The sequence below is a fragment of the Typopeltis vanoorti genome, chromosome 14, assembly GCF_054136105.1.
Source record: "Typopeltis vanoorti isolate ZY-2024b chromosome 14, IOZ_Tvanoo_1.0, whole genome shotgun sequence".
NCBI classification, from domain to species: Eukaryota; Metazoa; Arthropoda; class Arachnida; order Uropygi; family Thelyphonidae; genus Typopeltis; species Typopeltis vanoorti.
In genome coordinates, this window is record NC_143562.1 from 29912477 (window position 1) to 29929751 (window position 17275).

The 17275-nt window shown below is 37.3% G+C and overlaps 1 protein-coding gene across 3 annotated transcripts in view; it reads right to left on the reverse strand.

Annotated features, from left to right (window-relative positions):
- The window catches only part of LOC150099333 (extracellular matrix organizing protein FRAS1-like), a 1385483-nt gene that overhangs the window by 1182200 nt on the left and 186008 nt on the right, over nucleotides 1–17275 (reverse strand). For all 3 annotated transcript variants that reach the window (XM_090403569.1, XM_090403568.1, XM_090403570.1), the window contains exon 10: nucleotides 8053–8186. In XM_090403569.1, the coding sequence (XP_090259695.1) occupies nucleotides 8053–8186 (134 nt within the window). The remainder of the gene's footprint in view (nucleotides 1–8052; nucleotides 8187–17275) is intronic.

Genomic DNA, 17275 nt, shown 5'->3' on the forward strand with positions numbered 1-17275 from the left:
CTTTGCCTCTTCTCTCCATATGAATTTGTGCACATTTTTATGTTGGAACATTATGTTAGTAATAACCGGTCCATGTCCTGAGAAGAAATCAAACAGGTATTTGCCATTATTATTAGCTTGGCTTTTTTCTCCAAATTTTCCCAAAATATTTTTGTTTGTCTGACAATCATTTCTTACTCTGCTATTTAGATCCCCAACAAGGACCAACTTTTCCTTTTTCATTGTGTCAGTTGCTTTCTCTAAAGCCTCAAAAAATTCCTCAACTTCTATGTTAGTAGAACCCTCTATGGGACCATAGGGACAAATAAATCTCATTGTCTAGTTCCCCATGCTGATATTTGTCCACATTACTCTACTTGAGACTGCCTGCCATTCAAGAAGATTAGCCTCGTATTTAGTGTTGAATACTATGGCTACTCCTTCCTTTCCTTGATTGTCAATGTCTGAATATAACATTTTGTATTTATTGCTCAGAACAAACATATGCACACATCGAGTGTGTGTGTGTGTGTGTGTGTGTGTGTGTGTGTGTGTGTGTGTGTGTGTGTGTGTGTGTGTGTGTGTGTGTGTGTGTGTGTGTGTGTGTGTGTGTGTGTGTGTGTGTGTGTGTGTGTGTGTGTGTGTGTGTGAAATTTAAAATGGGATATTATAAATACATGATGCCAATATGTACCAGGAAAATTACTGCTGAGTTTAGCGGTATCCAGAAAATTCATTGAAAACAATTAGTCGAAAGACAGTTTATCGAATGACAATTTACTGAAAGTCAATTTCAAAAAAAACAATTAATCAAATAAACAATTAATCGAAAAACAGTTCCTTGAGCAATAGTTAATCAAAAAACAATTAAGTGAAAATCAGTTCCTCGAAAAAACAATTAATCGAAAGGCAGTTCCTCAAAAAAGAAAATCATCAAACAGCAATTAATCAAAAACACAATTTATCGAAAGGCAATTTCATCAAAAACCAACAATTCATGACAATTAGCTGAAACTACAAATCAACGAATGAACAGTTCATCAAAAAATGAATTATAAGACATATGAAGTGAAGTGTATATATCAAAAAGAACTGAAATTTTTAATGGATTAACTTGTGATGTAATTTAAGCTTAGCATGATATTCTTTATATATGCTATGTAGATATGTGACTCTTTTTTTTTTTTTTGAAGGATATTCCTTTCAGTCATTGTATGCATTTTGTGTATTTTACATAATCTAGAAAAGATTATGTAAAAAATCTTAATCATTATTATAATTATTATTTCCCCTTATGCTCCTCTTTTCTCAACTGAATGGTTGGTGGGGTAGTAGTGCTATTTTACTAGGAATAATTAGAGAATAAGATGGTTTTCTACTTCTTTATCCAGAAAGTGTTTTATGTCCATAGATATGTGTGTGTTCATGGGGACCAATTTTCAGGAAATGTCCAAGCTTCTGAGCTTGGGCATTTTCTGCAAATATAAAAATGATAAAAATTCTTCAAGTCATGCATGGGATTCAAACTCAGGTCTTTCTAACTAAACGGTTTTGTTTATACCAACTGAACTAAGGAAGTTCCATTATCATTAGTAATAGTAATAGTAATATTAGTATGTGACATCTGTACACACATCAGTTATATGGGATGAATTTTACTCCAATTTGGTATTTGAATCTTTTACAAAAATTTGTCAAACTGTTCCAGCATTCAGTTCAACTATATTCAGGGCTACAAAGACATGACGACATTTTATATTGCAATAACTCTCTGACTTAGTGGAATATGCACAACCATCAGAATTTATAAAATTCATAAGTCTGTGTAATTCAGTTTTAATTCCAACAATGAAAAAATTAGGTAGAATGAACTTTTTGTTTAGAGATAAATCATTAACTACACAATGAAGTAGCAGGGCACTTACAGAATAATGTTGTAAAAAACAACAAAATAATTTCAATGACCATCTATATATGATGACGATATCTTGGGTGACGTTAGGTATTCTTACTAAACACTTTAAAACAATGACTTTCAAGAAAATTCATCTTTTGATGAATTATGAAAGAATTTTTGGTTCCTGTTCTCAAACTCTTTCATTCTTTTCTTGAATAACGTTTGTGTATTTTAGTCTACACTACATATCTGAGAGCTGCTCAACTTTCATTCGCTTTAAAACTTTCTGATATGTTCTTCTTTTCAATATGAAATTCAATTTTATCCTGCTCAAGACTAAATAGTGATCACTTCCAATTTCAAATCCTCTGTACACTCTGGTGTCCTGCACCAATGAAAAAACATCACTATCAACAATAACATTGCAGGAACAATTATCTTTGAAAAGGGAGAAATATATCATGAGAAAAGATATGAAAGTGTTGTTGCAAGAAGCAAAAATGAATAGCAAGGAAGTAAAAATTGTGAGTTTGCTGCCTTAGTATGATAGGACTGCTAATGAGTTCGTAAGAAGATTGTGCAGAAAGAATGATGTTTGGAGTGAATTTGATAAATGAAAGAACTTATATATTATTATTATTATTATCCAAGCCTCCATGGAGTCAAACGACTCATCATGGGAGGTCATATTTAAGAAACACACAAAGTTTATCATTCCACTCCTTTAACCCATTGACCATTCCCACTCCAACCACTCTCTCAGGCAATGCATTCCAAGGTTCAACCACCCTCCATGCAAAGAAACCACTCCTCACCCTCTTGCACACAGCCTCCTTTCATAACTTCCAGGAATGGCCCCTTGTCATCACTCCTTCCTGCCGTTCCATCAAGTGAAAGAACTCTCCAATGTCTACCCTGTAACTGCCTCTCAACAGCCTGATGGAGTATGCATAAATGGTTTTGGAGTTAGATATTTGGAGAAAATGTTTAGTGAGAGTTTGGAAGCCCAAAACCAGGAAAACTAATTAGGGAGGATGCAATTTGAGCGTGTTTCTGTCCCCCCCCCATGATAAATGAGTTGTGTACCGAAATGATTATGCAATGCTGAAAATAATTTCACAGGCTTCTGATTCAAATAGGTTGGCAATGACATTACACAAGGGCAATTGTGAGTACAAAGGGATCCTGAAATGCATGTACACGAATGCATGAAGTATCAGGAATAAGGGACAGGAGTTTTTAGCATTGATCAGCTTGACTTGGCCAAAATTGATAGGAATGGAAAGGGTACTGTATTTCAGGGAGGATAGAGGAAATAGGACAGTAGGTGGGGGTATTGCTGATGATAATTAAAAAAATAACCACCAAAATTAGAAGTTAAAGAGGATTTTGGGTCTAGGGGAGATGGTTCATTTGATATTGTCAGGTGTAAGACAGAGGCCAACAGGACAAAATTCATCATCGGTTATTGCTATAGATCAGGGGTCAACCAGAAAATGTAGGTGCCATATATCAGCAGATTAGCACAATGAATGTAGGCCAAACAATTATTATGGTCAACTTTAACTATGGAGATATAGAGTGTAGGGAGGAAAGGAGGCATGGCAAGATTGAAGTGGAATTTATACAGTTGCTAAGGGATAAGCCAGCCTGGTTGGCCGAGTGGTTAAAGTATCTGTTCTCCAGTCAAGAGGCTGCGGGCTCGAATCTGACGTGGGCATGGATGTTTGTGATTGTCTATGAAAAATACTAGTTGTGGTGGTAGTGGACAGTAAATGGCATTGGTGCGTAGATGATGCGGCTGGCGGACGAGGTTGAGTGGTGGAGACTGAGAGCTGTACAGTAGGTGTCCTCCCTCGATGAGTCTTGGACTCCCTGGAGGTGTCTAATAAAATCCAGCCAATAATTACATGTAACATCATGTTAAGAGGAGTAAAAGGGGTTTGAGAGTGTTGGATCTGATAACAGTATCAGAAGATATATCAACAACAAAGCTAGACACTGTGCATCCATTTAGAAAGAGCGACCATACAGTTTTGTTCTGGGAAATTGCCAAACGTGAAATTCACTGTCAAGAAAAGGTTTATGTTGAACTATAAAGCTGGTAATTATAACAGACGTAGGAATAATCTTGGAGCAGTGCCATGCCTTGAGATTCTATAAAGAAAGAATATCAGTAGTGAATGGGAAGTGCTGATTGTTTGAGAAGCAGTATCAGACTGCATACTCAAGGCCAGGAGGATGAATTAAGTGATGAGTAGAGATATAAAGTAAGAGCTGCAAAAAAAGAAAACACCGTGGATGGAATATTAAAAAAAAAAAAAGTGATCATCATACTCATGAGCAGTGCAAAGTATAAGCAAAAAGGGTCACTAGTTTGGAAAGAAAGGTAAAATCAGATTATGAGAGAAAATTAGCTAAGCAGACCAAACCAAACCCAAAAGAGTTTTTTCATTATATTTCTATTATTATTATGATATTATATATCATTATATGTCTATGGCAGGGTGACTTTAAACAATGCTCATAGCAGGAAGGTGACAGAGGCAAAAGAAATAGTTGAGTTGCTAAGAGATCATTTTGCAAAGGTGTATCATCCAGGTGAATATTTTACAGTTGTTGATGTTACAGAAACACATATCAACATTCAGGTAGATGTACAGGAGGTATTCAGCATATTTTACAGTATAGGAAAGGTAAACGTGGTAGTAGAGTGTTACTCATGAAAACAGATGTACTGTATTCTCTCAGGGTGGAGAATCACAATGGAAATAAATTGCTTTGATAGTATATGGTGTGAGATAAGCATTTATAAGACAAGGCATTTAGTGGGATGCTACTATGAACCACAGAATATACATGCTCAACAAGAAATGATTAGACAAATCAGTTTGGCAAGTGCAAAGTGAGTGATCAATATGAGAGACTTCAACACTATAACAATATAAACTAGGTAGAGGAGGCAGCATGACAGTATTAATGGAACTGAATTTTTGGATTTCTTGAAGGACAAATGTCTTAGGCAGCATGTAATGGAAGAAATAAGAGAATCAAGAGGTTTGGATTTGGTCATAGCATCAGAGAATCTGAATGTGACTGAGATGTCATACTTGCCGTCAGATGGTGAAAGTGACCATGTAGTTCTGACTTGAAGGATGAATAGGCCTGTAGAAGTATCTAGGCAGAAGGAATTATAATTTGGAAAGAAAGGTAAAATCAGATTATGAGAGAAAATTAGCTAAGCAGACCAAAGCAAACCCAAAAGAGTTTTTTCATTATATTTCTAAGAGTAAAAATGTCTATGGCAGGGTGACTTTAAACAATGCTCATAGCAGGAAGGTGACAGAGGCAATTTATAAGTGTAGAATTTATAAGTGTAGAATTATAAGGCAGGGTGAGAACTATCATAGACTTAGAAGCCAGCTTGTAGCAGTACAACAGATGAAAGAATTTGAAGGAAGAGGATTAGTAGCATGAGAGGAGATACTTAAGAAAAACTGTTGATAGTAATGGCAGATTGTATATCTCAAGTAAAGAAGATAAAGTGATTTGGAATAAAACTGATAACAAGAGAAATTAAAGAGGAATTGCAGTTTAAAGAGAGAGATTATGGAAGATATACAAAGAGAGAGAGAGAGGGAGAGAGAGAGAGAGAGAGAGAGAGAGAGAGAGAGAGAGAGAACAGTTGCATGAGGAATATAAGGCTCATGCTAGGAAAATGACTAACATTCAAGGAGAGAAAAATTAGAATACAAGAATACAAGAATAAGAAGATAAAGTGATTTGGAATAAAACTGATAACAAGAGAAATTAAAGAGTAATTGCAGAATAAAGAGAGAGATTATGGAAGACATACAAAGAGAGAGAGGTTGAGGACAGTTGCATGAGGAATATAAGGCTCAAGCTAGGAAAGTGACTAGCATTTAAGGAGAGAAAAATTAGAATACAAGAGGAGACTAATGCTGCAACCCAAGAAGTTTTTTCATTATCTGGGGAATTGAAGAAATGATTGTAGAGGGATTACCTTGCTAGATAGAGATGGGACTCAGGTGACAATGCAGATGACAAAGTTGAGCTACTGAATGATCACTTTATTAGAGTGCTCCATCCTGGTACAGCAGGCTTTGTTGCTAAAGAGATAAGGAGTGATAAAGTGTTAGAAGAGAGTGAAGAGGATGTATTCCAAATACTGGGTAAATGTCAGTAAAGCAGGGACACCAGATAGAATTTTGTCAGCTGTTTTAAGGGAATGTTCAGTGAATATGACCATGCCATTAATTTGGCTATTTAATGAGTCTTGCACCAGGACAAGTTCCTGGAAAGTGGAAGGAGGGTAAGATAGTGCCATTATAAAAATGGCAGAATAGAGTCATCAAAATTATATGAATGTTTCTATTTCTCCTATAATTCTTAAGATTTTGGAGAAATTAGTAATAATTCATATACAATACTGGACAGGTGATAGTACTATTTACGCAGGGCAACATGGATTTGTTAAGGGAGTACTCTTGTTTCAGTAATCTGGTTACCTTTTACAACAGAGTAACTACAGCAGTGAATGAGGGTAAGGAATTTATCCCTCTTTATAAGCAGGGCCGTCCCATGCAGTAGCATATTTTGCTGCCCCTTCTCTCTTATTTTTCGTATAGTTTATGCCAACTTTACCGCCCTTAAAAAAACTTGCCACCCCATGCAAATGCACGTCTTGCGCCATCAGTAGAGCCAGCCGTGTTTATAAGGCTATGATTTGGCCACACGTTGACTACTCTGCACAGATTTGGTCATCTGCATTTCTTGGGGATTGGGAGGTGGTGACAAGGATTCAGAACGAGTGACCAAGCTCATGACAGGTCTGTGGAATGTTCCCTATGAGGATAGATTGAGGGTGTGTCGGTTGCAGAGTTTAGCTGGTAGGCTGAGGAGAGGGGATATGATAAAAATACTTTTAATGTACTAAAGGGATTCTATAAGACTGACACAAAAGAAATTTTTCAATACATGGGGAGTAGGGGGTGGGGGAAACAAGGGGTAACACTTGGAAGCTGTGTGTGTGTGTGTGTGTGTGTGTGTGTGTGTGTGTGTGTGTGTGTGTGTGTGTGTGTGTGTGTGTGTGTGTGTGTGTGGACTAGATGCTTTACTGGGACTGGGAGAGTAGTGAATGAGTGGAATGGATTGACAGAGGTGATTGTGAGCACCCAAAGAGTGAATAGGTTTAAGGAGATGTACGATAGATATTGTGTTAATGGAAAGAGTGGATCTCCCTGCAATGTCTTTTGACACCATGGAGTGCCCATATAAACAATAATAATAATAACTTTCTGACATAGCTTAGTATTGAATGAATTTTTGCCTTCATTTAAGCTTGTAAGTTTTTTGAACTTGGTCCAAACTTAATCAATCGACTAATAAAAGGTGAATATATGGATTGCTTGGCAGAGTTCAAGCCAAAGTAACTCCAATTCCAGTCTTGTTCTCATAAAGCTCACTCTTAAATTTTCAAAACTTCACTTTTTTTCTACATTTGGCTATAAAATATAGATGGATCCATAATATCCTTCATTTCAATATAATGAAATTCATTTAATTTCATAGAGCATTGTGTTTAAAAGACAATATACCAAGAAAATCAGAGAAAAAAAATATTGCACTTATTTTTTGAAATAACAAAAATATTAATGGAACTTATTTTAAATTGTGAATTATAGAGAATAATTATAGTGTAATAATCAAACTAAATTCACAATAAACTATGATATATGGAAATGAATTTTTCATCATTTTTGGAGCATATGTCTGGGTCTGGTTTCTTCATAAATACTGTGGAATAAGTTTACTCATTAGCTTGGAAACCATTCTATTTGAACAGCTGCACAAGATAAGGGGGGGGGGGGGAGTAGGCTTTTCCTGAATGGTTGTGTGTTATGATGCCTGCAACAAGAACTTTTTTCCTTTGGTCGGCCAAATACCAAATCTTTCTACTTATTTATCAGAAGTTTAATATCTGAAAAACACACCAAATCGGCAAAATACCAAAGCAAAAATGAATATTCAGTGCATCCTTAACAATAATAATGTAAATAACTATTAGTAATTAAATATTTCTATCATATTTATTTCTTGAAAGCCAATTTATTTTTATTTAATTTATTATCAAATTTAATCTAAAAAAATCTTGCCTCTGCACATATTTGCTGATGACAGAATGTTACTTGACACCGGACAGCTCCTTTTGAACAGGTACAAAATTCACACTCATTTCTGTTCCATAAATCTCCATTATAGTACATTTTACTATCATAATAACATGAATCTGGAGAAGAAAGAGAGAAAGACAAAAGCAATCAAGTATAATTAATTGTTAGTTGTTCACTGCTAAATAATTGTCCAATCATAATAAAGGATTTGGTTTTAATCTAAACACATGACATACAATCAATAGACTTCTAAAGTGAAAACATTTCCCTGCATAAAATTCTTCTTTCTACATAAGGACAAACCTTTTTCTGAAACAGAAGCTATTGTACATAGCTGTGCTAAACTATTATTTATTATTATTATTCATGCCAACTCCAAGGAGTCCAAAGACTCGTCATGGGAGGACACCTACTGTACAACTCTCCATCTCCACTACTACACAGAACCTCTACTACCAATTACCTACACTGCCCACAACCACCATCACTACAGCTAGTATTTTTTGTCTGTAAATTGCATGTGTTCTGAAGGGCCGATTTGTCTGTATGCGGAATGAAAAACTCGAGTTTCCGGGAGAAAAAATCCTGCTATCTCCGTATGAGATTGGCTAACTCACTTTCAATTGAAAAAGTCCATATAAAGATTCCTCCCGTCATGACGAGAATCGAACTTAGGCCTTTTTCTAATCGAAGGGTACAACATACCATCATTCTTCCAATTGTGCTATGGAAGCACTACATTTTCCAGCTAGTTTGTCATACAAGAGAGAAAAAAAAATGTTGCTTCCATGAGGAAATGTTTACTAAATGCTATGTAATTAGCAGACGATGTATATTTGGTACACAGAAATGGTGTAGTACTCCATTCAAAATAACTTTGTAAAATGTTTTAAATTGGTAACTAAATACTGTTACAACTAATTATTCTAGAATTGAACAAAGGATTATTGATGCAGTTTGAGTGATATATTAAGAATTAAGATCTTTAGTTATGCCACCCATAATACAGAAGATAAAGACATAATGAAATTACTAAATGAACAAAATTTAACATAATTTTTATTACTAGCAATTTCTGAGTAATATTATTATTATTATTATTATTATTATTATTATTATTATTATTATTATTATTACGGGCAACTCCAGGGAGGCATTAGACTCATCGAGGGAGGCCCCAAATCATTTTCATCACAACTATTCGACATTCATACAGTATCTATCATACCTCGCCTTAAACTCATTCACTGTCACAGCATCCACCACAGACTCAGGGAGCGCATTCCACTCATTCACTACTCTAAAAGTAAAGAACCCAGCTCTAACACCTTTACTAACCACACTTTTGCCCAGTTTCCATGGATGTCCCCTAGTCCTCCCACAACCAGCCCTGTTCTCAAAAATATCTTCTGAATTAATTTTATAGAAACCCTTCAGTAATTTGAATGTCTCAATCATATCTCCCCTCCTCCGCCTATCAACCAATTTTTGCAACCCACAAATCCTCAACCTGTTCTCATACGGTTCATTCCACAGACCTGCTATCATCTTGGTCACTCGCCTCTGGATCCTCTCCACCTCCTCCCCATCAAGAAGAAACCTAGGTGACCAAATCTGAGCACAGTAGTCGAGATGAGGTCTTATCAAGGCTCGATACAGAGGAACAATAACCTGCTTGTCTCTGCTTGTCAACGTATTCTTCAGCAACCAAGTGATTTGATGAGATGATTTGGCCACTTTTGCAATGTGTCCCCTAAATTTCAATTCCTTATCCACCAACACTCCTAAATCTCGTGCCTCATCAATTTCCTGGAGCACGGTTCCACCAATGCAGTAAACTGCCTCCCATCTTTTTACCCCAAAATGCATAACCTTACATTTTGCCACATTAAATTGACATCCATTCTCCCTAGCCCAGACCTCCAATCTATCCAAATCATCCTGCAAAATTTTGACGTCATCTGCATTCACTATTGCCCTACCCAACTTCACATCATCTGCAAACAAATGAACTGTTCCTCTCAGATCCTTTCCTATATCATTTATGAACAAATTAAACAGCAGTGGTCCAAGAACAGATCCTTGTGGCACACCACTAGTCACAGGCCGTCTTGTGGACTCTACTCCTGAGTAAACCACTCTCTGATATCTCTCCGTCAACCACCCTCCTATCCATCTCACCAACCCTATGTCCATTCCCATATGCTGCAATTTACTGATTAGAATTCCATGTGGTATCCTGTCAAAGGCCTTAGCAAGGTCCAGCAGAATCACTGTAAACCCATTACCCTTATCCAGTTCAGCCGTCACTGTGTTATAATACGTGAGCAAGTTACTGAGGCATGACCTACCCTTCACAAAACCATGCTGTCCCCGATACAGTATCCCATTTTCTTCTATCCAATCTTGTATTTTCCTCTTGACTATTTTCTCTAAGACCTTGATAATGATTCCTGTTATGCTGATTGGCCGGTAATTTTCACCAGCAGCCTTGGAACCACCTTTGTGCAGTGGAACTATTTTCCCCTCTTTCCACCCCCTTGGGACTGACCCAGATCAATGCAGCAATAAGTCAAAATAAATAGAGTAGAATAAATTATTTAAATTTAAGTATAATAATAATATAATTCCCATTACATATCATATTTAGTTTAACATATATATATATATATTATTGTTGTTCGTTTGTTATCTTTTGAAATCTAATGGCATTTTAAACTTGTAATTTTATACATATCACATCGTGCCTTATCTTATACCTAAATTAAAACATTTTTTCCAGTATATTTATTTTAACCTAACACTGTCAAAAAGATGACCTTGATACTAAGCCACAAACTTTATCATGAATAAAAATAAAAAATTTTATCTATTTAGAGACATGCAAATTGGAAACAGATTGTTGTAGGATCAATGCTGAAGAGGTTTTTCATAAAACGGCGGGAGATCGGAGGAGAACAAGTGGTCATCCCTGGAAGCTGTATCACAACATCCATCACCCTAAATTTTGATTTTCAAACCATTATTCAATGGGGGCTCAGATAGCCTTTTCAATTTCACTGCTAGTAAAACACAGTTCTGCCTAATCCCCCCCCCCCCCCAAGTACTATTTTCTTCCAGTATTACTTTTAACAACATCCAAATCTCTAGACAAGAGGAGATTTCTCTTTTTGAAAATCCTTCTTGGCATAAACATATAATTATTGACTTCTCACTATCCAAAATATTAGGACTTCTCTTTTGTTCCAGACATAATTTTATCTCCAAACAGCTTTTAACTCTATACAAATCACAAATCTATTCAATCATTGAATACTGCTTTCATATTTGGGGTGATGGAAGTTTTTTCACTTGGCTATGCTACCAATTATATATTTAGTTTAATTCTTTATCCAAGTGTAAGCAAACAAAGTTTGTGTTTGAAGTATTTTCAGGACTGGGGCAACTCATGGCAAAGGTGGTATAAGTTCTCATCATTTGCCTTAATATCCCATAATGCAAAGCACATATCCTTACGGACATGTATAATGCTATGCATTAAGGGAAGGGTCAAGTGATGAGAACTTATACCACCTTTGCCATGAGTTGCCCCAGTCCTGAAAATACTTCAGGTGCAAACTTTGTTTGCCTACACTTGGATAAAGGATTAAACCAAATATATAATTCATATTTGGGGTATTCTTACAGACTCCCTAAAAATACTCCATTCAATACAGAAGGAGCAATCAGGTTAAATAATGACTTGTCTCTAACCAATTCATCCCACCCACATTCACACAAGTGTTCAGTTTCCATTACCAGTATCTTACAATTAGTTCATGGCCACTGTTCGTATGAACTGGCATCAGTAATTCCTTCACTCTCTGTTAAATCGAAGAAACATATGCAGCAGCTATTCATCACTCATTCACAGTTTAATTCCAAACCCAAAGAAAAAATTTCTCCTCATCATCGTTCTTCCTTTCTACTGCCCTCTGGAATATTATCTCATCTTATGTGTGTCTCTCAAGAAATATCTATAGCTGCTCAAATCACGAATAAGTTCATTGAAAGTTTTTTCACTTGGTTATACTATAAATTAAAGATACCAAGAAATTATATACTTGGTTTAATCCTTTATCCAAGAATAAGTTCCTTATTGCCCATCCAAAGTGGCAACATACAACAGGTTAACTAACTTCTCATGTATGGAATCATTGCTGCCCTGCAAAAGGCATTGCAGGGCAGTGCAAGTACAATGCTATCACTCAAGGATGACTTAAAATTTGTCAGAATGAAATGTTGAATGAATTCATATTTCAAGTCACAAATATTATCAAGGCACAAAAATTTCTTATAAATTTCAGACTTATCTTGATATATCTTCATATTAAATTTGTCTAAAGCAATTGAGCTTTTTAAAATATTTTCTTACAACATGTTTCACAATATGTTGTAAGAAAATAATATTAAGCTTTAATTTACGCATACAATAAAACATGATGATTTTTTATGATCCCGAGATGCTTCTTAAAAAGTTTTTTTGTCTAAATTACAACATTGATGTAGAAAATTCTAATTTTTCCATCATATTGTATAGCAAGTAAAAAAGGTATAGAAGGTCAGCTGTGCTTCTATAAAAAATACACAAATAAGAGATTGAATACATAAATGGAATAAAATAATAAGAGTCAATCATTCTTTATAATGATAAGAGCTAATACTTCTTTTAGTATTAAGAAACTGCCTGCATGTGCTATTTTGCAAAAAAAAATAAGAACTATTAAGTTCGAATATTATCAAGATGCTCGTTAAATGGCAAGCACTCATCTTTTCAATTTCAGCAGATATAAACCTGAATATTTAGGTTGTATAAGATAGGTTGAATCACATAAAGGTTTAAACTATACAACTGAGAGGATATCTCATACAGCATATAAGGAATGGAAGAATCAACTGGAGCTTCTGACTCAGCATCTAATCCTTACTTTCCTGTGCATCTGTTCGGCATCCATCTGGATGCCGAACAGATGCACAGGAAAAACAATAATAACTCAATAATAAAAAACAATAATAACTCAGTCCCAAATCATATTTTATACTGACCAAAACTACATGCACATCATGACAAAACAATGTAATCAGATATCATACAAGCTGAAGCATCACAGAATTATATAAAAGCTTCAGAACCAGAAGAAAATAGTAAAATGTTGGCTACATGAATTTGGTTTAATCCTTAATCCAAGTGTAAGCAAACAAAGTTTGCACCTGAAGTATTTTCAGGACTGAGGCGACTCGTGTCGAAGGTGGTATAACTTCTAATCACTTGCCTAAGTATCCCATAATGCAAAGCACATCTCCTTGTGGACATGTATAATGCTATGCATTAACAGAAGGGTCACTACCCAGACCGGTTTCAACCTTTATTGAGGTCTCATCAGTGGGAGTCAGAACCAGAGGTGGTGATACTAAGGTGGAAGTAATAGAGAAGTCATATTTCCATATACCAATTGCAAAAGGTGTCACAACTTATTATTAAAATTCTCTAGATTAGAGATAGTTGATGGGAGTTTTGTCACTTAGCTATGCTACAAATTATATATTTGGTTTAATCCTTTATCCAAGTGTAAGCAAACAAAGTTTGAGCCTGAAGTATTTTCAGGACTGGGGAAACTTGTGGTATAACTTCTCATCGTCCAAGTATCCCATAATGTAAAGCACATCTCCTTGCGGACATGTATAATGCTACGCATTAAGGGAATAGGCACTACCCAGACCGGTCTTAGTAAAGGTCTCATCAGTGGGAGCCAGACCAAGAGGTGATGCTGATGACATGTATAATGCATAGCATTATACATGTCACAAGCAGATGTGCTTTGCATTATGGGATACTAAGGCAAGTGATGAGAAGTTATACCACCTTTGCCACGAGTTGCACCAGTCCTGAAACTACTTCAGGTGCAAACTTTGTTTGCTTATACTTGGATAAAGGATTAAACCAAATATATAATTGGCTACAGAAAACAACCTCAATAAAAATTGAAGACAGATATCATCAAGGTCTGAGTATAAAAAAAAACTGGCTCCGCATACTAAAGACAACCCACAAGAATTCTATCAATACTGCAAGTAAAAGAAAGAATGAATATGAAAGAATCTTCTTCTTCTTCTTCTTCTGCAGCTTCTCCCACTTAAGTGGGGGTCACTGTTCGTTATGAGTCTCCTCCACACCTTCCTGTCTTGGGCTGTCACCACATCCAAGTTCTTCATCTTCAAGTCCTCTTCTACCAGCTCCCTCCATCTCTTCTTTGGCCGCCCACGCTTCCACCTTCCTTGCACATCCATCTGCATGACCCTTCTTCCCACATATTCGTCCTCCCTCCTCATCACATGACCAAACCATCTCAACCTTGCCTCCTGTATTTTCGCTCCTAAGTTCGTAACTTTCATTGTTCCCCTGACATTGTCATTTCTCAGATGATCCTTTCTGGTCACACCGCACATCCACCTAAGCATTCTCATCTCTGCTACTTCCATCCTGCTGATGTTATTTTTCCTCAGGGCCACAGTTTCTATAGCATATGTCATAGCTGGCCTCACTACTGTCCTATAAATTTTGCCTTTCAGATTGATCGGCACCTTCTTATCACATAACACTCTAGCCATCTCCCTCCAGTTCCTCCAACCTGCTTGTATCCTGCATCCCACTTCCTTCTCACCTCCTCCATCTTCTTCCACTGTCGAACCTAAGTATCTAAAGTCTCTCACCTTCCTGATGACATTTCCTTCCAGCTCCAGGTCTGTCTCCTGGCCACCACCCACTGCGCAACACATATACTCTGTCTTACTTCTGCTCAGTCTCATACCTCTCTCTTCCAGTACTTTTCTCCATCTTTCCAGTTTAGTTTCCGCTTCTTCTCTTGTATCTACACACAGCAAGATGTCATCTGCATACAACATTGTCCAAGGTGCATCTTCTCTCACCTCCTCTGTTACCACCTCCATCACAATATTAAACAGAAACGGACTTAATGCTGACCCTTGATGCAAGCCAACTGTTACTTGAAAACTTTCTGTCTGTCCCAAACAGGTCCGAACACTTGTCTTCACATTTCTGTACATTTCCTGCACCAACCTGACATATTTCTCCGGCACCTTCTTCTCCCTCAGACACCTCCAGACTTCTTGCCTTGGCACTCTATCGTATGCTTTCTCCAGATCAATAAATACCAGATTTAGCTCCCTTTGTTTCTCTCGATATTTTTCCATCATCTGTCGTAATCCAAAGATAACATCTGTTGTTGATCTACCAGGCATGAAGCCAAATTGTTCCTTTGCAATCTCCACCTCCTCCCTCAATCTACCATCAAGAACCCTTTCTAGGATCTTCATTGTGTGGGACATCAACTTTATTCCTCTGTAATTTTTACAGTCTTGTGCATCCCCTTTACCCTTGAAGATGGGAACAAGAGTACTCTCCCTCCATTCCTCAGGTATATTTTCCTGTTGGCAAACTTTCATGAACAGGTCCCACAGCAGGTCAATTCCCTCTTCCCCCAGTGCCTTCCATGCCTCCACTGGAATTCTGTCGGGGCCCACCGCTTTTCCATTCCTCATCCTCTTCATGGCCTCCGTCACTTCCACTCTACTGATGTTCTGCACCATCCCCTCAGAAGGCTGCCCATCTCCTCTGTGAGTCCTTGCATTTTCCTCATTCAAAAGTCCCTCAAAGTATATTTTCCATCTGTTTCTTATGTCCACATCCCTCCATAATACTCTTCCTTCAGCATCTTTGATCTGCCTCACATGTAAGATGTCCTTTGCTGCTTTATTTCTACATTTTGCTAGTTGGTAAATTTTTCTCTGTCCTTCCTTTGTTTCTAATCGATCATACAGATCTTGATATGCCATGGCCTTCGCCACAACTCTCTTGGTTTCTTGCTTTCTCTCTCTCTGTACACCTCTCTGTCCTCTTAGCTGTCACTGCCACTTGTACATCATTATTCCACCACCAACCCTCCTTCTGCTCTCTAATCTTTCCAGATGTCTCACCAAGCACCTCGATTGCACAGCTCAGGATTACTTTTGAATTATGTTTCCACCAATCTTGTACACTTTCCAGTCCATCCGAAATCCTCTCTAACACTCTCTCCCTAAAACGATTCCTCACACTCTCTTCTTTTAAGCGAAACCACTTAATTGTCTTCATCCCATGGCAACCAGAAGTTCTTATCTTCGATCTTAATTTAGAGTCTGCGCACAGCAGTCGGTGTTGTTGTGCTACTTGATCTGTTGGAATTACCTTACAATTTGTCACAACCTTAAGATGTTTTCTTCTAGTCAAAATGTAGTCAATTTGTGAGCTGTTGTTACCACTTCTAAATGTTATCAAATGTTCTTCCCTCTTGAAGAAAAACGAGTTCACAATTGCCAGATCAAACGCTACTGCAAAGTCCACAACCCTCTCTCCTTCCTGGTTCATCATTCCCACTCCGTGGCCACCATGCACCCTTTCACAGTCTCTATTCTGTCTTCCTATGTGCCCATTCGAGTCTCCTCCGACAATCACCATCTCATTTTCTTCCAATTCCCTCATTTCTTCATCTAACACGTTCCAGAACTCATCTTTTTCCTCTGCTGTACAACCAACTTGCGGGGCATATACACATAATACGACCACCCGCTCTTCTCCAAGACCCAATTTCATTCGCATGATCCTGTCGTTCCTTCTACCCACGTCCAGTACTTCACCCTTCATTCTGCCACACACCACAATTCCTACACCATTTCTTCCCTCGTTATTCGCTCCAGAGTAGAACAATTTATATCCATCTCCCAGTTCCTTTGCCTTTCCCCCTTTCCACCTTGTCTCCTGCACACATAAAATGTCCAACTTCCTCTTCCTCATCATGTCTGCCACCTCTCTTCCCCTTCCAGTCATACTTCCAACATTCAGTGTTCCCACTCGCAACATCCTCTCCACCTGCTGGGCTCACTTCTTTAACCGCACCAATGAATATGAAAGAATAACTCTTCTAAATCCAGATGGTGTGAGGGGTTACAGATGCAGAAGAAGTTGTTCAGTTAATGAATGCCCATTTTGTTAAAAGCTATCAACCTGGCGAATGCAACATTGAACTCACTGTTACCTCTTCACTAGATGAAGAAACGCAAGCATATGTGGCCAAGGTATTACAGCTGTTGCACAAATTGAATAAGAATT